This window comes from Fringilla coelebs, assembly GCF_963513975.1.
Source record: "Fringilla coelebs genome assembly, chromosome: 1".
In the NCBI taxonomy this organism is placed as follows: Eukaryota; Metazoa; Chordata; class Aves; order Passeriformes; family Fringillidae; genus Fringilla; species Fringilla coelebs.
Window position 1 is genome coordinate 150,975,155 of NC_140028.1, and position 25,205 is coordinate 151,000,359.

General features: G+C 46.9%; 1 protein-coding gene across 18 annotated transcripts in view; it reads right to left on the reverse strand.

Moving 5' to 3' along the window:
* The window catches only part of OBSCN (obscurin, cytoskeletal calmodulin and titin-interacting RhoGEF), a 186,307-nt gene extending 167,212 nt beyond the window's left edge, over window positions 1–19,095 (reverse strand). For all 18 annotated transcript variants that reach the window (XM_084214522.1, XM_084214521.1, XM_084214515.1 and 15 more), the window contains exons 1-3: window positions 18,889–19,095; window positions 8,778–9,895; window positions 1,640–1,909 (exon numbers count right to left, since the gene is read on the reverse strand). In XM_084214522.1, coding sequence (XP_084070648.1) covers window positions 1,640–1,909; window positions 8,778–9,882 — 1,375 coding nt within the window. In that variant the 5' untranslated portion in view covers window positions 9,883–9,895; window positions 18,889–19,095. The remainder of the gene's footprint in view (window positions 1–1,639; window positions 1,910–8,777; window positions 9,896–18,888) is intronic.
* Between the last annotated feature and the right edge of the window lie 6,110 nt (window positions 19,096–25,205).

Sequence of the window (25,205 nt, forward strand, 5' to 3'; positions counted from 1 at the left end):
TCGTCCCCTTCCCAAACTCCAGAGAACAGCTCCCAGGGATCTGGAGCTGTGTTTTCCAGTCTAAACCATGCTGGTGTTGACTGCAGCCTGCACCACACATCTGGCCACAAAAACCCCCCTTTCCATTGTGGTCAGCACCACTCCTGGATGAAAGTCGGCACTCTGTTCACTGGACTCTGGGCAAGATGGGTGGGACAGTGCCAGGGGACACATCTGGTGCTTGGAGTCGTGTTAAGGCAATGCCTTAGGATTTAGATTTTATATTTTTCAGATCCTGTACTGCTTTAATGTAGAGCTCTAAAACTCCATAGCCTGTCAGCTCCTGGTCTCCCATTTTATTCAGACAAAACAATTCCTCTCTAAGCCTGAAGCTCAGGGACACCTGACTGTCTCAGGCCCTGAGAGATGGAAACAGTGAATTCCCCTCAAGCTGTGTCAAGGGAAATACAGGTTGGATAGCAGGGAAAAGTTTTTCCCAGAAAGAGTGATAAAGTTCTGGAATGGCTGCCCAGGGAGGTGGTGCAGTCCCCATCCCTGGGTGTGTTTAACAAAGCCTGGATGTGGCCCTGGGTGCCAGGGCTGAGCTGAGGTGCTGGGGCTGGGTTGGACTTGATGGCCTTGAAGGTCTCTTCCAACCTGGTCATTCTGGGAATTCTGTGAATTTGGGGGAGAAAACTTGGAGTAAATGACTTCATTACCTGAAGCTATAATTGGAGGATTAACCCCTGGTCTGTAAATGGACCAAACTTGTAACTGCATGAAAAACTCATGACCATCATCCATCCTGGGTGTTGCCCCTTTCTGACTGCCCAAGGTGAACCTATTGAAGGCCTTTAATAGAAACCCACTTTAATTCTCTTAATCTTGTCTAGCCTCTGTTTCAGGTAGCCACTCCAAGGTATCAAAGAGAAGTCTACAGGGCCAGGCCACAGCTGGAGGAAGCTTCTTTCAGCACGGATGTCACCCACTGGGTGACATCTTGTGCAGCACAGCCTGTCCCTGCTGTGTGACCCTGTGTCCTGACACACCCTGCCAGGAGCCCCAGGGACCCACTGACCACATCTTCACACCACAAGGGACTCTGCTCCTCTTCAGTGCCCACATGGACGTGGCAAACCCTGCTCACAAGGCCAAACCCAGAGTCTCACGTGTGAATCCCACACTTCTGGCCAATCTGAAATACCAAGGGCTGTTCTTACCTATAGCAACGTGCCCCCTGTTGACACAGTGACAAAACTCTCCTTTGTCTCCCTAAAAAGGAAATAAGCCCAGAAGTTTCTCTCCTCAATTAGGTGAAAAGACATCTCATAGGGGACTTCACATCAAGCTTAAGGACAGCTGATTGGACAGAAGCCAAAAAGTCCCACCTGAGCAATTTATTAGAAAAGAAGAGAGCAAAGGAACTAATGGCTTTTGTGAGGTGTTTTACCAGGAGCAAGACCTCTGACACCTGGCTGGGTTTTTCTCTGTAAAGGGTTTTGTTATTTTACCTTTTATTAAACCTTTTTGTTTCCAACACTACCCCAGAAGCCATCCTGCTGGTTTTTATGCCTCCAAGGGTAGCTGAGCTATCCTGGGTGTGTTACAGACCTCCAAGAGCTCACGAGACCCGTGTGGAGGATGCTCCCATCTCCCTTACCTTGGACAGAGAGCTCTGCAATGGTCCTGCTCCCTTCCTTCATCTCACAGATGTAAACAGCGTCGTCGTCCGCGGTGACGTTCTGCACGGTGAGCCGGCGGTAGGTGCCCTCCTCCTCGATGTTGTACTTCTTGCTCTGCTGCAGCTTGGTCTCCTCCTTGAACCAAGCTGTCTCTGTCCCAGCCACCGGCACTTCGCACTGGAAGGTGGCAGATTCCTTCTCCCTCACCTCCAGGTCCTGCAGTTTTGCCTTGAAGGGTATGGTGGGCTCTTAGGGGGGGAAAAAGAGGAAGGAGAATGAGAGATGAGGAAGGGTTTCCATGGGAATTTAGGAAGGAATTCCCTTTGAGGGTGGTGAGGCCCTAACACACATTGCCCAGAGGAGCTGTGCTGTGGGTTTTAGGATGAGGTGAGAGATGAGAATTGACTCTAAGTTTTTAGAAGGTGAAGAAATGAAATGATGCAATGAATTGATGAAATTGAAATTGAACTGAAATAATGAAATTAAATTGAAATTGGAAATGAAATTGAATTGAATTGAAATGAAATTGAAATGAAGTGAAATTAAATTATATTATACTATATGAAATTATATTAAATCATATCATATCAATGATATCATATCATATCAATGATATCATATCTATCATATCAATGATATCATATCTATCATATCATATTAAATCACACTGTATTATATTATATTAAATCACACTATATTATATTATATTATATTATATTATATTATATTAAATCACACTATATTATATTATATTAAATCACTATAGTATATTATATTAAATCACACTATAGTATATTATATTAAATCACACTATATTATATTACATTACATTATATAGTATAGTATATCGCGCTATATTATACAGAATTATGTTATATTATATGGAATTATGCTATATTCTATGGAATTATGCTATATTCTATGAAGTTATATATTAAAATTACACCAAAAAAAAGAGAAATTAGACATTAGAAGGTTAGACAACAATGATAATAACTTGTGACAGACTCAGTCTGACACAGTTGGCTGTGTTTAGACATTAAATTAAAACAACTTACATGTTGAGTAAACAATTTTCTAAATTCCATTTTAAAGCAGCAAAACATGAAGTTGAAGCTTCTCAGCTTTTTAAGAGAAAAACATCTTAGCAAAGAGATTTTCCATAAAATACCATAGTGACAGAGATGTGGCTGCCCCACACCTGGAGGTGGTCGAGGCCAGGTTGGAGTAAAAGGCCTTAAAAAGAATCCTTCTGGAATTGGTTTAATGACAAACAAGCTGGTCATGGGACAGAGCACAGGGCAGAAATTCCAGGTGAGAGTGAGCAGCTGAAAGAACCAGTGTTTTAAGGGCCTGACAGCAGAATCCAGCCCAGCAGAGCGATTTGAAAGGGCACAAGAGCTGTGAGGAGGCTGTGCACAATCAGACCTGGGGGAAAACACAAAAGGAGGAGTTTTCTGCTCTCCCCACCAGCTCCAAAGCTCTGTAGCAGCTTTTGCCCATGACAATAACAGAAATAGAGTAGGAGCCCCAGCCTCAGCCCTCCCCAGCAGTGGGGCTGCAGTGCCCTGGCTGCATGGATCAAACGCACAAAGCAGCTGCACGGCAGTGAGGGACATCATTTCATCAGCTGAACAATGCCAAACTCCAGCAGCAGCTGCACTGGGACATCCCCCTGACACCCCAGCCCTGAAGGGGGGAAAGGAGCTGGGCTGAAGAGCACAGCTGGTGCTCAGGGCCACGGGGCTGGTGCCACAGTCTGGTCACACACTGGGATTAGCCAGCACTGAGACACTGCTCGTGCTCCGTCAGAGATCCTGCCTGGATATGCACCTTCACCCCCAGTACTGGCTGTGCCAGCTCCCAGCTGCTTTTTGTGACTCCATCCCACCTCACCACCCTCACAGTAAAGAATTTCTTCCTAATACCTGATATAAACCTCTCCTCTTTCAGTTTAAATAAGGTACCTAAAGGCTCTAAAGGCTTGACAGACCACCTGGAGGGAGCAATGCCATGGACTACCTTTGCTATCCTGAGGGTAAAACCTGACTGGGAACCCACACTATGTCCAGGCACAGGAAGGTGACACTAACCATGCCAACTTAGAAATTATTGGTTTTTTAATGCTATGCCTAAATACACCTCAGTTAAGGCAAGTCAAAGTCTTGCCTTGAAAAGCCTTCAGCTATGGTTACACAGATCTGCTCTGCCCACACTCCAGATGGAGATTAGCCTTTTTTCTTTTTTCCTGATTTTTTTTTTTTTTAGGGTAAAATCAGGCATTATGATGAAATTCTTTATTCTGAGGATGGGCAGGCCCTGGCACAGGTTGCCCAGAGCAGCTGTGGCTGCCCTGGATCCCTGGAAGTGCCCAAGGCCAGGCTGGACAGCACTTGGAGCAACCTGGGATAGTGGAAGGCATCCACACCCATGGCAGGGGGCTTGGAAGGAGATGAGGTTTAAGGTCCCTTCCAAACCAAACCATTCTGGGACTCTGTGAGGCCAAGCAAGCTGTGATCAGAAGGATGCAGCCCTCTGGCAGGAGGGAGGCTGGAGCTGCCACTGGGAGCACGCAGACCTGCACAAGGGCCAAAAAGAAACACAAGCTGCACCTGAGAGGCACACAAGTGGATTCCCATACTTGGAGCAGCTGGCCATATCATTAACCCCTCTCCCTTTACAGTCACTAAGCAGTACTCAAAGTGAAAAAAAAAAAAAAAAAAAGCTATTCCAGGAAAAAGCTCTTCAACGTTCAAGCACAGCAGGGTTGGTTGACTCTTAGGAGCATGCTGCTGTAACAGCACGGCTCTCCCAGCCAGGGAAAGGCAGTGCAAGGCTATCTTTGGCAGCTTGGGGTCACAGATATCCTCTGAAAACAACTCTGCTTTCGTCCTGCTGACATGTGCACGCACGTCTTATCTCCCTCTGAATGGAGCTTCGGAGCAACAGCAGCTGATAAACTGAACTGAAGCCTGGGGTGAACCAGCCCAGGGATTTTGGAGATGTCAGAGTGGCTCCAAAACCCACCAGCCTCCTCCTGAGCATCCCTCCATGCTCTTTACAAGGTCTAGAACGTGCCTGGTCAGGCAGAGGGGGCAGATTTGGGTCAGGGGACTACAGAAGGAGCAGAGGGCTCCTGAGAGCAGGCATCCCAAATCATCTGGCCCATAACCAGCACCACAGCCAGGTCAGAGAGGTGCAAATAAACCAGAAAATAAGAGAGCTGCCAAAACCTGCCCACTGGGAAAAATGTGAGAGCCACACACAGCAGAGCAAAACACTGAGGGGGCACAGAGCAAGAGCAGCTCGTGGAATTAGCAGGAAACTGCAAGAAATTCAGAGATTCATTATGCTGCTTATCCTGAGGAGATATTTCTCCAGTCTGTCATAGGCTTTTTTGTTTGGCCCACAGCAAGCAAACTGGCAATGAGAGGATGTTATTTTTAAAAAGCAAGTCCTGCTAACACATATTTTGCTAAGAATAGGTGCAGCCTGCAAAGAAGCCCAATGTTTTCTTAACCTTATCAAGGCACATCTGCCCTCTGGACCTCCCTTCTTCACTTGCCTACATTTCCTCTTTCTTATTGCTGGAATTCTCACATTTATTATTCCAGAGGCAAGTTTTCCCTCTGCCTGATGAAAAAGATCCAGGAAAGGTAAGAATATGGAAAATCCTCCCAGTAAGAGCTGGCTAAATGTGGATTGCAAAGCTTCCACCATCTTCAGCCTTTGGTCTTCCTAGTTACTGTGCTTTCCAAATTTCCTTTCTACCTCCTCATTTCTCAAGTTGCAATTCTTTTTCAGATCTCTAATATGACTATCATGACAGTGACCATCCAAAATCCCATTTGATCAGAGGGAGAATAAGGTGGCCTCAGCACCAGAGTGTTTTTCCCATCTCCATCCTGTTTGGCTTGAACCTTTAACCTTCTCCTCCAGTATCTGGTTACTTTATTCAGGGATTCCAGTGAACACGGCTTGGCCCAGGGTGGAGACCTGAATTCTGTTCTCACCAACTTTCCACATGGCCTAGGGAAATCTCCAAAGCCTTCAGCAAACCCAAGCTGGTAATTTCTGTTCCTCCCATCCTCCCCACTCCTTGATTTGTTAAAGGTTTATTCTTGGCCACAATTCCCCCAATTCCTTTTACAGCTCACATCTCAGTGCACAGATTGTGATTTTATCTCTGTTCCAGACACATTTCTGAATCTAATCAAGCTTCAGTTTTCCTTGTTTAGGAGAGTGATTCTCTGCCCTGTAGCCTTTCTTTAAGTCTGATTCACTAAATCTCATATAGGAACAGCTCAAAAAAAAAATCCTTTTTTTGGTTTTTTTTTCAGCTCAGTGGTCTGTAAGGCTCAACAAAGAGTTCACAAATGTTGGGTTCCTGTGTCCTTAGGTCCCTAGGATGTAGATTGACAGAATATAGGAAGCTTTCTGTGGATGTCCCGTCCCTGGAAGTGTTCAAGACCAGTTTGAACAGGGCCCTGAGCAACCTGGTCTAGTGAGTGGCACCCCTGCCCATAGCAGGGGTTGGAACCAGATGTGCTTTGAGGTCCCTCCCAGCCCAAACCATTCTGACCCCATGATTCTAGGGGTGGCTGCTTGGAGAATTCACTCTCTCCTACATGGCTGAGCAAAGACAAGCTTGCATGGCAAGATGATTTCCCTCCCTAAGCCTGACAGCTGATGAACCAATGGCATCACCAGTGACACAAACAACAGAATTAAAAACTCAACAGAATTAAAAGCTTTTTTTTCATCTGCTGCATCATTCTGACCTGTCTTGGGAGGGCTGAGAAGAACTTCTGGTGACACAAAGGAGAGTCATTTATCAGGGCCTAATTATAACCAACACACGTAGATTTTCCATGGCAGCCTTGGCCTGGACAGGGAGCCAAACGTGGTACGGCATAAAAAATAAACAATCCATAAACATTTCCACTTCAGCCTCCTGACTCACAGGCAGCTCTGGCCAACAGTCAGGGATCAATAACCCTTTCCCAAGCTGCTTGCTCCCAGCCTGGCTGCTTCCCTTGCTTTCCCCACCTCCTCTGGAACAGGTTGCAGCCATGAGAGCAGTAAGATGAGCACAGGCAGAGCAGGGACATTTGTTTTTGCAAGGTGTTGGGCAGGGAACTGAGCTTGATCCACCCCCAAAGTGATCACCCACCCAAGGGCCAGGATTGATCTTCAGCTCTGAGTCCCAGCTCATGAGGTAAGCACAGCTTTATGGAACAGGACAAATGCCCTTCCCCACGCCACTCAGCACCTCCAAGGGACAGCAAGGGGTGGGACAAGTGCCAGTGAGTTCCACGGATCAGGTGTCACTGATGGGCACGGGGACCGAGCCACTTTCCAAAAAAGGGAAAACAGAAAATCAAATAACACCTGAGAGTCTTAAAGAAGAGTATGAAACACAGACAATTCCTACTTAATTGTGCTTCTAATTTATTTTGCTACCATTGAAAAGTCCTTGTGTTTTCCCACTCGAGTGGCAAAATCTTTTGGCTCTGGCAGCTCATTTACAGGTGCTGCCTGGGTTGCAAACTGCCTGCTGTCCCCTCTGCCAAATGGGAGAGCAGCTGGAAAATTTAGAGCTTCCTGGATTGTTCAAGGCCAGGTTGGATGGAGCAACCTGGTTTGGTGGAGGGTATCCCTGCCCATGGCAGGAGGTTGGAATGAGATGATTCTTAAGGTCTCCTCTAATCCAAACCATTCTGGGATTCTATAAAAACTGTGTGTCACACTTTGGTTGCCATTCTGAAGAACTAGAAATGACCTTCACAAGTGTGGAGTGACCCTCTGAAGGCAAGTTCTTCACCACTGACTATGACAAACCAAGGCATCCTGGACCTGGGAGGTTTTCTAGGATTCAAGGAGCACAAACTATCCAGCAAGTCAGGCTGGGAAAAGGCTGAAGAGCCTGGCAAGAACCAGGCTGCTGGTGGGTCACTGTACAGGAAAACTGAGCTGGATTGTAATTAGAGTTGGAGTAGGTCCCCCAGGGGATCTGAGGCAGCCTGACGTGCTCATCTTGTAGGGAGGGGCTTCCACTACTACTACACATGGCATGTCTGAGTAAACCCCATGGTGAACACAAACCCAGATGTGATTAAAGCCTGGAGGGTGAGACAGGGCATTGGCAGTCACTGACCCAGAGCATGGGAATGGATCTCTGACATCACTGTGAAACCAGGACTGACAGCAGCCTTAGGGATCTGGTGCACCCCAGCTGCCCCACAACCAGCTGATGCCTTGTGCAGGCTGACCTAGAACAGAGACTAGATGGAGCTAAGGAACAAGGCAGGGATTATTAGGAGGCTTCAACAGATCCACCTTGGGCAGCACAAGAGCCCAGCCAGGGCTACACCCCAGGGGAACTTAAAAAGGTTACTAAATGGACAACCAGTCACAGGGTCTAACACTTTTATAAGTTCTGCTCCATTTGCATCTTGCAGTTCATTATCCAATTCCAGCTTTAGCCCATCAAGTTGTTTTTCTCTCTTTGATCCACCTTTGTTTATGCTGTTGGGCCTGAGATTTGCATCATTTGTCCTTGGTGCCCAGCTGGAGCAGGAATTGTTTTGTCTCCCTGCTCTGTGCACAGAGCTCACCATGCCCTAATAAGAAGCTCAGATCCACACACTAAAGGAGCACAGAATGTGAAAATATAAAAGCTGAAACCTGAAGCATCACAGCCAGTTCTGCCTCATCCATCCCTACCTGGCACCTCTTTACTGCCCCTCCTAAGAACCATCAGCAATGGGACTCTGTCCCCAGGTCATCTACTCAAGTGCCCAAGCCCTTTCCACCAGGAGAGCTTTATTCAGCCTTTCCCAGCTTGGGTTGCTGGATAGTCCATGCTCCTTGAATGCTCCCAGAAAACCTCCTGGGTCCAGGATGCCTTTGTTTGCCACAGTCAGTGGTGAAGAACTCGCCTTCCATTGGGTCACTCCACACTTGTGAAGGTCAGTCCTAGTTCTTCAGAATGACTCCAAAAGCGTGACACATCTAACACAGACATTTTGTTCAAACCAAACCACCCACCCCACCCTAATTCAAGGGCATGTCCTTGTGGGCACACCCACCCTGGTGAGACCCACATCCACCCACCTTTGACGGTGACCAGCACAGAGCTGTAGGTCTGCCCCGCCAGGTTGGAAGCCGTGCAGGTGTACAGCCCGTTGTCCGCCTGCTTGCAGAAGAGGATCTTCAGCACAAAGTTCTCCTGGTCGTCCTCGTAGATGACGTGCCGCCGGCCTTCCACGATGACCTCGTTGTCCTTCTTCCACACGATCACGGGCTTGGGCTCGCCCGTCACGTAGCAGCTGAGCTTGGCGTGCTTGCCCTCGGTCACGCTGCAGGTGCGCGTCAGCGCCCCGAGCGCGGCGTTGCGGGCGCCCTTGGCCAGCGCCGCCGCCCGCTCGTAGTCCCGGGACAGGCCGTAGCCCAGGCTGGACAGCCCCTCCACCGCCGAGTAGGAGTGGGCAGAGGAAGAGTCCAGAGTGCCGTGGGAGATGTCCGTCTTCCTGATCTCCTCCCGCCTCTTCTGCAGGTGGGACAGCAAGGAGGCCGTCTTGTCGCTGCCCGGGTTGGAGGAGCCGCGCGTCTCCACCACCAGCGCGGCCGAGGCGCTGGCGGAGCCGATGAGGTTCTCTGCCCGGCAGGTGTAGGTGCCGCTGTCCCCCAGCTGGGCACACTGGATGGTGAGGGCGTTGGAGTCGCCAGCAGACTCGATCTGGAAGCGCCCGGCGTCCGCTTTGTTCCTCAGGTATCTCCCGTCCTTCTCCCAGTTCACCGAGAGGGGAGGGCTGCCCTGGACTTTGCACTTGAACATGGCGTCTTCTCCCAGGGTTACTTTGATGTTGGAAGGTTTCTGGATGAAGTAAGGAGCTGACTCTGTGACGGTGGTCTCCTCTCCCACCTTGATGCTGACAGCAGCAAAGGCCTCCCCGATGGTGTTCTTGGCCCGGCAGATGTACTGGCCGCTGTCCTCCAGGCTCAGGTCGTAGATGGTTAGCCGGTACAAATCCCCATCCTCCGTGGTTTTAAACCTTCCCCCAGACTGCACTGGAAGTTTATCCTTTTCCCAGCTCACCACTGGGATGGGGTTTCCAACGATCTGGCAGCTCAGCGTGGCGTCCTTCCCTACAGACACCATGAAGGCCTTGGGCCGGGTCAGGAAGCGCGGGACCCCGCTGAGCGAGCTGTAATCCATCCTGGCTTCCTTCCTGCAGGGGCACAGAGAAAAGTGTCAGCAGAGAGCAGGGCAGAGGGGGCAGGAAAACAAAAATAAAAATCACTGCAGTCCTGTGGCATCAGGGTGTTTGTCACCTGGAACCCCCACATGTGATGATGCTCCCCTCGTCTTCAGGACGAGGGAAGAGATGAGAATCTTGACTCTATGTTTCCGAGGGCTGATTTATTATTTCATTACATATAGTAAATTAAAAGAAAATTATATACTAAAACGATACTAAAAGAATAGAAGAAGGGACTTCATCAGAAGGCTAGCAAAGAAAGGAGAAGAATAATAAAGTCTTGTGACTGACCAGAGTCCCAACAAAGCTCGACCTGTGATTGATCACCAAGTAGAAACACTTCAGATGAGACCAATCAAAGATGCACCTGCCACATTCCACAGCAGCACATAATTATTGTTTACATTTTGCTTCTGAGGAGAAAAATCAGCTTCTTGGGAGAAAAATCTTAGCAAAGGTATTTTACAGAAAACACATCTGTGATACCCATGTTTTAATGCCCTTCTCATTATGGGTGAGAAGGCCTTGGAATATTATTGGTCTTGTTGATTTCTTCTATTTGAGGTTAATGAACTGTTCCATAAGGCAGCTCACTCACCCACAGAGCCTCTGGGCAAACCAGAACTCTTTGGGCTGTCCGTACAGCAGGAACACAGTGATGCCTTCCCTCTGTGGCACTCAGAAAGTGACCTGCACTAAAACAGTGACAGAAGGGCTGGTTCTGCAACCACGAGGAACAAACTGGACACCCCATTCTGAGAAACAGGTGTACCCATCAAGGTACTGCCTCCCTCTCAGAATTTGGGTTGGAAGGGGCCTTGAAGGTCACCCCATTCCACCCCCTGCCATGGGTAGGAATGTCACCCTCTAGACCAGGTTTTCCAAGAAGAATTGAGTGCACCATTTCTCTTCAAGCTGTTGTCACAGATGAGTAATGCAACGATTGACTCTCACAACTAATGGACAAATATCCTGTACATAGGTTAAGAAAAGTTTATAGATTTATAGTTATGCTGTACCCCCCTCACGTGGTTATGGAGGGACATCAGGGAGGGCTGGCTTGTCACTGGTGACATCTGAGCTCCAGTCAGGATTTGAGGAAGAGATCTCCACCACTGGACAGCAAAGAAGGGGTTGGTGGGCAGAACTTTGGGAGGGGTTGAAGGGTTAAAAGGGAAAAATCTCCATGGTGAGGGGGCTGAGCATATGGCAGGGAAAATCTTTCGCTCCCAGCGCTGTAACCTTTTTTCTTTATTCAGTCTCCTGTTGTAATTTTGATAAGGTTTCATAAACCTTCCCAAACTATGAAAAGTGAGCAGCTATTTCTCACACTGCTTTGGCCTCATGATGCCAGACCCCTCTGTCCTGGCAGCTCCTGACCATGGGAATGGTCCTACTCCAGGTGAGCACATCCCTGCTTTTTCACCTTCCAAGTGCTGCACACAGCAGAAGGACCAGGGCTCTGGGTGCTCTAACTCAGAAAGGAAATAAAACCCAGTCAGTGAGACAGAAATATCCTTCTTAATCCTGCAGCAGTTTGGCTTCCCTGCTGGCCACACATCCACCCACTCTCTCACCCAATGGCAGGTGCTCTCACCATCTCCCCCCAGCTCCAGCAGAAATCAACAGGAGCAGGCCAAACCCTGCTTTACTTTCTTAAATCACCATTTCTCCATCCTCCTCCAGCTCCTGTTAATGCATTTTTGTTAATGCACAAATCACTGATGGCATCAGGGACTGAGGGCTGGAACAACTTTCTGCATGACCTTGGGAAAAATCACTTATTTTACCAGTTTCTTGTCTCCCCTCCCATTTCTTCAGATCAAGACAGGGATGGGCTAACAAATAATTTTGTGCACAGTGTATATATGTCAATGTACTTGCTGAGGTAAATGACAAATAGTGCATGAAAATTAATAAGAGATCCCAAATTTAAATTCCATTTATGCTGCTGGGGGTTGAAAAATACAAGTTTACCATTAATTCCATACACTGGAAAAGGGGTGTCACAAAAATACAAAATGGTATTTTTTATGAGAGACCAAGAAACTTTTGGAAAGCTGCCTCAGGCACAGGGTGGGATTCTTGGGGCTGTCCTGAGCAAGGCTTGGAGCTGGACTCAATGGTCTCTGTGGGTCCCTTTCTGCTCAGGATACTCCATGATTTTGGGATCATTATTATTATTCCTGATGGTATTGCTGAACCAAACTTGAAACTTCATCTGGGTCACAGATCTAAGGCAAAACCAAACGTAACCTTTCTACACTTAACAGAAAATCTACACCATGTCCTGTCCTAGCCTGTGTCTCCCACTCCAAAGAACACACAAAATGACAGGGAGCAATCCAAGGCTTTTCCTTTTAGATGAGATCGACCCTTTCTAAACTATTTCAATTTTGGTAGCTTTTGTTTCCTGGTACTGAGCAAATTTCATTATTCTGCCACAAATCTTTAGAAAATAAAGAAAGAGGTTTCAAACATTAAATCTGGGAGGGGGGAAAAAAGTAACAGGGAAAATTTACTTTTAGTAAATGCTAAGATGGCAAAGAATGATTGACCTGCAGTCATCAGTGCTAAGACCAGCTGACTTTCTGCCAAGTGGCCACCTTCAATACACAAATCTTTTTCTCTTGGTCTCAAACTGAAATCTGTGAATTAGTTTAGACTTCTCTGGATCCTCTTACTACCTCCAACCTCTGCCCTCAGCCGAGCTTTAAAATGTGTTTTCCATAAATGCTTGTGCAGCTGCAGGCAGAGGAGCTGCATGAATGGTTAGAAGGGGCAGATAGGAGCCTGGGGCTTGAGCCAAAGTACTCTGAAGTCAGTGGAAATTTCCACTGAAGTCAATTGATTGACAATCAGAGTCTTCTGCTCATTTGGGGAAGGACCATTTCAATGCTCAGGAGGAGATGCTGATGTTCAGCTCAACTCTGGAGAGCCCAGCAGAACCACTCACTGCATTGCCTAGGAGTTAACAATCCAAACACAGACTCAGAGCTCAGAAGGAGATGCTGAGGTTCAGCTCAACTCTGGAGAGCCCAGCAGAACCCTTCACTGCATTGCCTAAGAGTTAACATTCCAAACACAGACTCAGAGCTCCTGTCCCAACACTTCCCAGCCATTAGCTTGAACTTCAGGCTGCACTGTGCCATCAGAACACTTGGATTCACCCTCAGAAGACACTGCCACGTCTCACCCTTCCTGGGTTCCTTCTGTGTCCAGTAGAGGCATCACTCTGAGTTATTTCCAGCTTTGCAGTGTCAAAAAAGAGCAGAAAAATAGAGTTGCTTCACTTCTCCATCAAACTGGGCTCTGCATAACATGGACAAGTGCCTGGAGCACTGAGGTGGCTACAGAGACATGAGAGGAGCTGCCAGGGACCTCTCAGCAACCAGGGGGCCATTTCCATCACCAGGACAACTTTCTGTGCCTAGAGGAGCAAGGGGAGGGCTCTCAAAGCCTGGCTCTTATGCTGCTCACTTCCTAAAGCGCATCCTTCTCTCCCTGCTAAGCTGTACCCAAACAAACACACCCCAGATGCTCCCTGGTGCCTCTGAAGGTCAGGAATAGCCAAAAATGGTCAAAAAACAGAGAGTCAAGAACAGTCCAAAAACTGTCCAAAAACAGAGAGTCAGGAACAGCCAAAAACAGAGTCAGGAACAGTCCAAAAACACCCCATTCCTGTTGGTTTTGCTCCTGAACCAAAATGGTGCAGCAAATCCATCCAAGATGCTTCTTCCCAGTGGCCCCCAGGTCCAGCCTTCCTCTCCCATGGCTCCCAAAAACTCATCTGCTGTTTGCAGATGATCCTCCCCATCCAGTTCAAGATCCTGTGTCCACAGACCTCCTAGTGTGGGGTGAAAACCCCCATCCCCTGCTCTTACCTACACCTTTCACCATGTACCCTCACACTCTATAAGGTTTTTTACACTTTATAAGTTTGGTTGTTTTTTTTTCTGGCCAGGATGCCAGAAAAAAACCTGGGGATCAGTGAAAACAGCGCATGCTCATCATTATTTTAGATGTTTTTCTAACATGGAAAGAAAAAATAGAGTTTCTTCCTTGCTCTGCTGCTGGCTTGCTTTTATAATTATGAGATAGACACTCCAGTTCTTGTATCTCTAGTCCCCATCTGAAAAAGAAGGGGGAAAACTTGTTTTATGGGTGTGCAGAGCATGAAATGCAGTAAGAGGCATGAAATCCTAACCTGCAGAAGGATGAGGCTGTGGATGTCTCTAACACATCTAACAAGCTGGACAGGCTACACAAGATAAATTACATTTCATGATTTCAAATGGGATAAAACACATCACTCTGGATTAGGATGATAAACAGATTTAGGAGTCAGGAGAGGACAGACTTGTGAATTTACTCAAAGGACAATATTTAATATTTCTGCTTGCCAATCTTAATCAAACTTATTCAATAATTACTCTGATTTCAATTATTTACATGTTCATCCAAACTTCAAAAAATCCCAGTAACTCTGAAACTTTTAAAAAAAATAAAAACTCTCTGCAAGTGCCAGGAGAGCTCCCTTGGAAGCAACAGGAGCAGCAACAAAGCATGAATAAAGCTAGTCAATGCAAATGCCCTTTCCAATAAATCTCAGACATTTGCCAGTGTCACATTTGCCCACGTAATCCCTCTGTAATTAATCATTTGCAGCAGAGATCACATTCCCATCTGGGGCATTTCTGAGCACGCCAAAGGCAAACTGGCAGCACTTATAATTTTGCTTCTGTCTTTATTCATTCGGACTTTCCCTGGTTTGTGTTTGGGGAAAGAGGCAGAACTGCACAGAGCTGTCAGATAAATAAATAATTCCCTGCCCTGGAGCCAGCACAGAGCTGGTCCAGGCCTCCTGCCCACTCCTGTGCCACCACTGCCAGTGTTGGCTCCCCATGGGCAGGGCAGTGAGTGCCCTGCAGTGGGAACCACCAGAGAGCTGATGGAGCACTCAGAAATGGAACTCCTCAGGAGGGGGAGAGCCCTGATGGTGGTGCCACCGAATCCCAGGATGGTTTGGGTGGCAAGAGACCTTAGAGACCCACGGTCTGCCCATGGTCAACCATCCAGTGCCACCCCTGCCATGGCAGGGACACCTTCCACCATGCCAGGCTGATCCAAGCCCCATCCAGCCCGGCCCTGGGCACTTCCAGGGACAGCCACAGCTCCTCTGGGAAACCTGTGCCAGGGCCTCACCACCCTCTGAGGAAGAACTTCCTCCTGATATTCAACCAGCCCTGCCCTCTGGCAGTGTGGAGCCATTCCCCCTTATCCTGTCACCCCACTCCATGTCCCCAGTCCCTCTCCAGCTCTCCTGCAGCCCCTTCAGGCTCTGAGCTCTCCTTGGAGCCTTCTCCTCTCCAGGCTGGACACCCTTGGCTCCATCCCAGCCTCCTGGGATTCACTGTGCAGTGCTGGCTGATGGGTTGGGTTGGTTTCACGTTGCTTCATCCCTGCTGATCTGCACCTAGACACCTTCTAGAGCCTCTGAGAAGGCAGAGGGCCCCCAGCATGGGGAACTGTCCCCCAGGCTGGCAGCAGCCTGTGATGCAGCTCTTTGTGTGGGAGAGGATGGGGGAGCAGGTTATTCTCTGTCCAAGCCTTTCCATTCAAGGATCAGAAAGAGAATCCTGTCCACCATGTTAGGAAAATTAATCTACAGACTCCAGAGGTTGATGTCCAAAAAGGAGACAGAAGAGTCCTTTTTGGCTTTATTCAAATAAAGGGACAGGCCGTGGGGCATTGCCCTGGGATCTCTCCAAGTTTTGGAGGTCACAGCCTCCTTTTTATCCCAGTTTCCCAGCCACATTTCCCTTCTCTCTTTCCCCATTGGCTGAGGGACTTGAGAGGTTCAGACTTCCCAAAACACTTGATACCAGAGATTTCCCTCTAAGGTACAACCCTCCCTTTTCATTTTTAATTCTTACAGAATTTAAGGGTTTTTTTCTTCCCCATTGTTTCTTTCGTCTTTCAGTGTCTAATTTAATTTATCAGCAAACCTCAAGTTTATTTGTAAAAGCAAATCTCTTTTTCTATTCATCAATCAGTGGAATCCTTCCCACTGTTTCTTTTCTCTCCCAGTGCTGGTTTTGTCTACCAGCAGACCCACAGCTGGTTTGGAAAGACAAATCCACTATTCCTCTCAACCAGGACTCAGAGCAAAAAGCACGGTGCAATCCATCCCATAAAACATTCCCAAGACAAAGGTGGCCTCGAGTAGCAAAATTAGAGACTTTGGGGACATAATTAAACCTAAGGGATCACCAAGGTCCAAACACAGATCAGAAGCACAGAATTTCACCACCACATTAAGCCCCATCATGATCCTGTTTGCTGATTTCCTCAATCCTTTTACCCTTTCCTTGCCCAAGTCAAAAATGCCTTGATTTGAGGTATTTTTCTTGCCTTTGGAGTTTATGTTTCCTGAACTTCCTCTGCAATGCTAAATTCTAATCCTCTCACTCCTTTTCCTGACAGGAAAGGCAGGATTTGCAGGGAACCTCCTGCCTCTGAATCCTGAGCTTTCAAAGAACATCCCTGAAATGAAAGCTCCTGATAAAAATCAAGGCAGCACCGCTATCACTGCCGTTTACATGGCTTATCTGCTTGTATTGTTCCATCTAAAAACACCAGGAAATGGAGTCCGTGGGTGGGAGGGGAAGTCCATGAGTTGTCAAATGGGAAGTTTGGGTTTCCTTTGATGTTTAAAATCCTGCTGAGGGAAAACAGCAGCAACCCGGCTGCCCTCTGGCTTCCAGCAGCCTCCCAGGGAACGACAGCTCTGGAATAGCACAAGTGTTGGGTGTCAGCTGCAGCCTGGGTGACATCAGCCGGGCTCTGGTGGGTGCCTGAGAGCCACCACAGCCGACAGGGAGCTCTGGGGGTGAAATGCACACCGGCACAGCCAGTGCTGCCTGCCCGTGACACCCCCAAATCGGGGTTCAGCGCTCTAATCCGGGCAGGAGGGATTTATCCCCTTCCAACGGTATCTGTGCCTCAGGAGCTGGGCTCAGGGCTTAGCTTGGCCTACTCTGCATTCCACTTCAGTGAGGGAGAGGCGATTTTGGCATGTCCAAAGGTCACTGGATGGGTAGATGGGAGAGGTTTCTGTGGGGGATCCATTACTGGAGGTGTGGGACACAGAGAGCCCGCGGCGCACGAAGCCTTTTGCAAGGAGCTTCTAACTGGACTCAGAGTAAGGCTTGTCTGCATTCCCTCCCATCCACAGCCTCCATCCTAAGCCAAAACCCATGGGAGATAGATTTTGAGGGATGATTTTTTGGGAGATGTTGAGGGAAAGCTCCTAGCAGGCCAGGGGCTGACGTGGTGTGAGCAAACCTCAGGGTAAAGGAGAAGCTCGAGAAAATTCTGACCTTCAGGGTAGGGCTAAAATGCACCAAGTGCCCCAGAGGGACCTGCACCCCCTCATGCTCCCCTTATTAACCCCTTATCAATAACCTGGGTGCTCCCAGTGATTGGTAGCAAAGAAGGGTTCAGACATTTAGAGAACTCCAACAAGGAGCAAGAACAAATCACGTGGTTTGTGCACATCACTGGGCAAGAGGGTCAGACACCTCCCAGCCACGTTAGCAGCACACACTTCATGAAAACCACAAGAGATTCAAGCCACTTAGGTGGTTTATACAGTTAAAACACTTTTTATCTTTCTACAGAGACAGACCTATCTTTGAAAACTCATCCCACTTTCAACCACCCGGCCAGAAATCATTTTCCATCAACACTCTAACAGCTCCAAGAAACTCCATGCAGGGAAGGGACTTCACCCTCCTTGAGTTTTACTGCAACATGAGGACCTCACATTCCACCCTTGATGGAGCTAAAAAAACCCCCTGAAACTCCCAGAGGCCTCAGACTGTACAGAGCAGCCCCTCAGGACTCAACAGCAACCACTTTTCCTTCAATTTTTCTGAGCCTCCCAAGGCTGCTCTGACAACAGCAAAAGGCCAAAGCACCAGGGAGGTCTGGGCCCATTTTGATGTTCACTCCTGTTCTGTGGGGCTGAGAATAAAGGAGACAAATAGAGAGAAAGCACACAAAATTCTGGGCTTCCCACCCAGGAGACAGAAAAGGAGCAATGAAAATACAGAAATTTTATCACTAATTTCACCCAGCTGCATTTTGCTTTACACACAGGCCAGAAGAGAAGCAGCTGCAGCAGAATCCCAGAAAAAAAACAGGCTTGCAAAGGTAAAATGCCCCTGGTTTAGCCCATGTGATTTCCTCCACGAGGGAGTTGCAGGATCACAGCTCCCATATGGACAAAGAATTCCCTTGGTGACAATCAGCCACGACCTAAGCCCTCGTATTTTAACAAGTGGACGTCATTGTCATTACAGTCACTCCACCCCATTGAGCTGTAGGGCCCAAAATAGCCTCAGCTGTCCAGCTCCATCTCTCCCTATCTCCCCTCAGAACCATTTGGAGAAATGGGAGGAGGGTGGGGGGCTGCAGAGTGAATCTGTATTGACACCAGAGAGGAGTTCAGAGAGGAAAAAAGTCGTGGCTGAAGAGAAAAGCTGCACTGAGATGATGCCCTGGAAATAAAGCTTTTTGAAATGTTCCTTTCTGCCACCTCTCCATGTGTTTTCCAGGCTCTCCATGCCCAGCTGTGTCTCAGATTTGGGGACAACGTGCATCAAGTTGAGTCTACAGCTCTAAACCTGACCTTTTTCACTTTCCTCCTCTGGAGGCTGATCATTGCTCAGAAGTAATTAAGCAGAAAAATCCACATTTGGCTCAGAGCAAAGGAAGGATGGATTTACTACCTGCACCTCCAGCTCCATCCCCAAATATGTTTCATAAAGCAAAACATCCTTCAGCACAGCACAGAGACAACCTCACCCCTCCCTCAGCTACCAACGACCTTCTCCACTTCCTGCTGGACATCAGCATCCCCAAATCCACCTCTCCTTAGCTGAAGGGTTTGGTCTTACCTGGAGTCTTGTCTGAGTCTGAGGAGGACAAAGCTCTGGGCAGAGGAAGAAAAATCCGATTCCTACTGAGATGAAAGGAGGGGGAAGAGGGAAGAGGGGACCAGAGGACATGGGGAGACCATGTTGGCTTGGGTTCCCCCCCCCTTTCCCCTCCAGGAAATAAAACAGAAACCCCAGTGACGGCAGGGAGGTGCAGCAGAAGGTCCCCCCAAGTCCCCCTGCAGTGGCTCTGCTGGCCAGGGTTAGGCTGTGCCACCCCCCTGACCCTCCTCTGGGTCGTCCTCCTCCAGTCAAATCGCTGACGTGCTTCTCCTTCCCTCCAGAGCCCAGCTCCAAAATAGCTCTGGGTGTCATTTACCAGGGAGATTAAATTTCCTGCAGCACACAGGCAAAAGGGCAGCGTTTTAGGGACTCACTGCCACAGCCCAGCAAGAGCAGGGGGCAAAAACCCCAAAAGTGGGGGTTTGGGTGGGCTGGGGGACAGGCTGTGGGTCAGAGCCATTCCTCAAGGGTCCATCCACAGCTAAATGTGATGTGGGCACTCAGGAACGAGTGGCTGCTGAATTATCAGCATCGCACACTGGACAGGAATTCTGTCCCAAAGGCATCAGATCAATAGCAGGTTTATTTATAAATAAATAAATAAATAGCTAGCTCCCAGGCAGGAGCTGTTACAATGGCAAATCAACAGCAAGTTAATAATCCTAAGTGTGTCTGTGCCCCTTCACCTTGTACACCTTGTATGTGTGTGTGTATATATATATATAGGTAATACATGGGTTATATGTTTCCCCACCTTTTTGCAAACCATGCACAAAAATCACCTGAGCAGCCAATCCATCACATCTCAGAGGCTCAAGATCATAATTTCGATGCTTACAAGTCAAATTTCTCATTTTTAAAAACTATTTCCTTGGGGTCCATGCCAATTCTTAGCGGGAATCGCAGAGTTTTAAATTGAAAACTGATTTTTGCTAATGGCCGAAGAGCTACAACAGAGCTCAGCAGGCTCCCCCACAACCACTTCAGCTCTGTGCAAGTATCAGGAGTGAACACAAGATATGCTTATTTTTGGCAGTAAACAAAGCAGATAAGGTGCTGCATAGCCCAAGGCCCCGAAGACACAGTGATAGGTTGTGTTAAATCACTTTTCAGGGCACAAAACCACCACCAGGGAGTTCTAGCTGAGATTTTTGAAAGCAGAGCTTGAGGAAAATCACAGAATTCCAGAATGGTTTGGGGTGGAAGGGAGCTTAAAGATCATCCTGTTTCATCCCCCAGGAATTGTCCAAGGCCAGGCTGGACAGGGCTTGGAGCAATTTGGGATTGCTGGAGGTGCCCTTGCTCACACAGGGGGTGGAATGAGATGAGGTTTAAGGTCCCTTACAGCCATAACTATTCTGTGGTTCTGTCAAAATTACCAATAAGATGACAGGCTTGAGGAGAAAGAAAGATTCAAGGTGCTACCTGAATGCCCTGTGCATTGGCTGAGGGACTTTATCCAATGTTCAGTTCTGTGGAAAACTCATCCCCCTTCCTCTTAAAGACAGTGCCACTGTGCTTGTTCTGCCCTCTCTTCTGAAGGGGGATTAAAGTTTCAGCTGTAGGATTTACAGAGCTTCCCAAAGACACAGGAATGTGCCCAGGGTGTGTTAGCAACAGCTCTCAGCAGGATTCTCTCTGAATCAGCAGGATTTGGTTTCTGAACAGGCACTGCTCCACAAGCTGGACATCAGCAGAACCCAAGGTCTGTCCCCAGCTGATCCCTCAGGTTTCAGATTTTATATTTTCACATTCTGTGCTGCTTTAGTGTGTGGGTCTGGGCTTCACATCAGGGGATGCTGAGCTCTGTGCACAGAGCAGGGAGACAAAACAATTCCTGCTCCAGCTGGGCACCAAGGACAAATGAGCCAAATCTCAGGCCAGGAGCACAAACCCCGTGGGCTGGAGAGAGAAAAACAAGCAGGGTGGGACTGCAGGGGCTAAAGCTGGGATGGGACAATGAACTGCAAGGTGCAAATGGAGCAGAGCTGATCCCAGGGAGAGACCCCGTGCCCGGCCGGGCATTTTGGGGCCATTTTGGTTCATCTTGGGTGCAGCCCTGGCTGGGCTCTGGTGCTGCCCCAGGTGCATCCATGGAGGAGATCCTTTGGATAAATCCCTGCGTTATTCTTTAGCTCTGTCCAGCCTCTGCTCTAGGCCAGCCTGCACAAGGCACCACACCCAGTAATTTGGAATAATCCAGCATCCATTTGGAGCAAACCAAAGGAAATTTGCTGTTCCCCAGCCCTCCGTGTCCCCACCTTGCATTTCCCTGCCCTGTGCAATCGCCAGAGGCACCAGGGAGATTTTTATGGGATTAAATGAGCAGTGCCTTTCCTTTAACATCTTGGTGGCTTTGAGGAAGATCTCAGAGACTTTATGATCTCCATCTTGGGGTTTTTTTGATAAATGACCACCTGTGTGTAACAGAATTGCAAAGTGACTCCACCAATGCCCTGTTCCAGGGCTTGGCAGCACCTTCAGGGAAGAAATTTTCCCCAATACCCAAACTAAACCTCCCCTGGCACAACTTGAGGTAATTCCCTCTGCTCCTGTCCCTGTTCCCTGGGAGCACAGCCCAACCCCCTGGCTGTCCCCTCCTGTCAGGAGCTGTGCAGAACCAGAAAATCCCCCCAGACCTCCTTTTCTCCTCCTTTCTTTTTGCCCTAGTTCTCCTGACATGAGCTGGATTGCCTGAGCTACCCCTAAAAGTCACTACAAATGAAAAAGAGAGCAATACCTCCAGTCCCAACGAGTTCTTAACTCATTCAGGAACCACAGCTGGTCATGGGTTTAAAATAAAGGAGCATCTTAAAATGATGAGCTAATAAAAGTTCCACTTTATAGAGAGAACAGTGAAAGTCTTGAAAAACACCCTGAATTTGGATGAAGACAAATGAAATATCATCAGGCACAACTCCAGTCCCCTCCTCTTTGAAATAAACACTGAGAGCTTTTCCATAAATGTGTTTTCTCCCCATAACAAACATCAGGAAGATGTGCTTGAAACAGAAACTTGTGCAGTTTTAAAACACAGAACAATCTTCCTTTGTCCTTGAAAACCATATTTTGGAGCTCCAAACCCACCCATCTGAGCAGTTCAGTTGGAAATAAAAGGATGCCAAACAGAATTAACCAGAGTTTACAGGGAGCAAAACAAGCTGTGGTTGGGCTTTCTCCAAAAAATCAGATTAAATTATTTGTATTATAATAACTAGCAAGGCCTGAGGCATTACATCTTATTTCAATATTCCTCTGAAGTATGAGATATTTTTGCATAAAAAGGCAGGATTTTGTAAAAAAAAATATATTATTCCTGTTTCTCTCTGTGGGAGAATTTAATTTGATTTTTTTCCCCATGTGATACTGCACAAGAATTTAAAAGCTGACACCATTTATTTTTCCTCAGTATGTTTACTTAGATTTTACAATTTAAAAACCCTGATGTGTTGTCTCCCAATCTAGCATTGTCAGAAAAATGAAATTAAATAAAAATCAATGCTAATAAAAACTTCATACAGAAACTAGTTACATAAGATTTTTTTTTCCTACCACATCTAATTTTGATGAGAAGAGCACCAAATTCTGAATTAAACCTCACAAGAAATTCCCTAAGGCACTTCTACCACGAGGGAACACATTCCCCTAAAAAGTTTACTTATACCTGGCAATGTTAATTGAGAAAGTCATGGTGGACACAAAAAATAAATATATAGAGGCAAATTATGTATTATATTGAATTAAAAAAGAATAGAGGAACTGGGTTAATTTTTCTTCCATTCCTAAGTGGATTAATTTTTCTTTAATTTTTTTTTTTTTTTTTAAGAATTTCAGGACAAATAAATTTTGAACAAACAATGCTGAAGTGACACATCTTGCCAAGGCTTCCAGAAAACCTCATAAATATTCCTTTCTATTTGATACTTTCCTGAGCTTCTCTGAACATTTAACCTTTTTCTATATTGCTAATAAAATACCTAAATTTAAAAATTCCTGTTGTGATTTAACCTTGCATATCCCAAACATTTTGTCAGGATGCCTGGAGATGTTTGAAGAGAGGACACATTTGTGCATCCCATTATGGATTTTTGCCCATTTCAAAACAACTGAGGAGTTGCTGCTCCCAAATCCATCTTTGCTTCCCAATAATCCCCAAAATTTCCCAGAGCTACCCCTGAGCAGCATTTTCCTGGCATTAAGAACTAGACTGAAAAAACAAAAAAAAAAACCACATTAAATTAAACCATTTCCTGAATTTTGTGTTGGTGGAAGTCTAAGCCTGGCTGAAGCCTCAAGGGACTCTGCCAAAATCAGATTTTCAATCAAATTATCTCTGATGGCAAAATCTGTGTGGTTCTGTTGGACCAATCCTTCAATTTTGACATTAAACCTTCAATAACTACACAGTGAATAAAGCTTTGCACCTGCTCTGCACCACAATCCAAAACTGTCTGCAGTCTCTCCAGTGACAAGTTATTTCCTACAGGAAAAAAAACGAATTTCATGCTGGTAGAAAAACACATTTTACAACTTCTCTTGCACTGAGGGCAGTGTAATTGCCATAGAAAAACACCACACTTGATATAAAAGTGGTTTTCTTGCCCACAGAAGATGTGGACTCCCCATCCCTGGAAGGGTTCAAGGCCAGGTTGGATTGGGCTCTGAGCAACCTGAGAAATAGTTCTATTTAAAAAAACCCAAATAAATAAACAATCACAACACAAAGCAAACAAACAAACAAAAAAAAAAACACAAAAAAAATTCCAAATCAAACAAACACAGAAAAAACAAATCAAAAAAATACCAAAAAACCAACCAACAAACCCAAAACAAAAAATCCAAACAGAGAATCCCAGAGTGATTTTGGTTGGAAAGGACCCAAACAAATTCTATTGAAAAACCCAAACAAATAAAGAAACACAGCAAAAAAAACCCCAAAGAAAAATCAGCAAACAAGAAAACAAAACCCCAAAAGAAACAAACACAAAAAGCCCCAAAAAACCAAGAAACCCAACCAACCAACCCAAAACAAAACACCAAACAAAAAATCCAAGCAGAGAATCCCAGAGTGGTTTGGGTTGAGAAAGGACCCAAACAACCTGAGAAATAGTTCTATTAAAAAAACCCAAACAAATAAACAATCACAGTGCAAAGCAAACAAAACCCCACAAACCAACAAAAAAACCCCCAACCAACCAACCCCAAAAAAAAAAAACAAAACAAAAAACAACAACAAAAAAAACCACACCCCAACAGAGAAGTCCAGAGTGGTTTGGGTTGGAAACGACCCTAAAATCCTCATTTTCCACCCCTTCTTTCCACCCTCCACTACCCCAGGTTGCTCCAAGCCCCATCCAACCTTCCCTATGTTAAAAACACCACTCAGCCAACAGCTGGACACACAGGGCAGCACTGACTCTGACCCTCACTCATGGAGAAAGTTTCCCAGACCTCAAGATAGACTGGAAGCCACAAAAGTGTGAAATAGATTATAGAGAGCAGTGTGGGTGTGTCACTGGGTGAGAAATTGAGGGTTTGGGGTTTTTAGTGTGCTGTGGATGGCAGCAGGATGGAGGGCACAGGGTGTCATCCTGGGTTTCTTCCTCATGCTTCTTCTTCCTCCTTCTCCATGGGTTTGGGTGGCATTTTGTAATTGGGCAGAAGAGTCTGCACTGGGGCTCTGTGGGATCAGTTATTGGGTTAAAAGGGAAAATAATCCAGGTGTCAGTTCTTAATTGGACAGTTCAGTCTTAAAAGGCCTTGGAACAAGAGACTGTTGGGCATTTTGTGCCTTCTAATGAAAAGCTGCTGAACTCATGGTTGTGAGACTGTTTCACTGATCAGAAATAATAAACACCTGAGTGTGAGCATGAACTGCTGTCTCAAGTGCCTTCAGTCCAGACCCAGGGAAACCCAGAACTGGCTGGATAGCAGGAAAAAGTTTTTCCCAGAAAGAGTGATAAAGTTCTGGAATGGCTGCCCGGGGAGGTGGTGCAGTCCCCATCCCTGGGTGTGTTTAACAAAGCCTGGATGTGGCACTGGGTGCCAGGGCTGAGTTGAGCTGTTGGGGCTGGGCTGGGCTCGATGGCCTTGAAGGTCTCTCCCAACCTGGGAATCAGCAGAGAAACCATTTCCTTTTTTGCCAATACTCCACGACCAGTGGCAGTGACTGCTTTACCCAAAATAAAGATTTCATGGCCACATTGTTATTGGGTGAGTTCTGCTTTCCAGGGAATTCCAGACTGAGTGCACATCCCATTTGTGACTCACCTTGG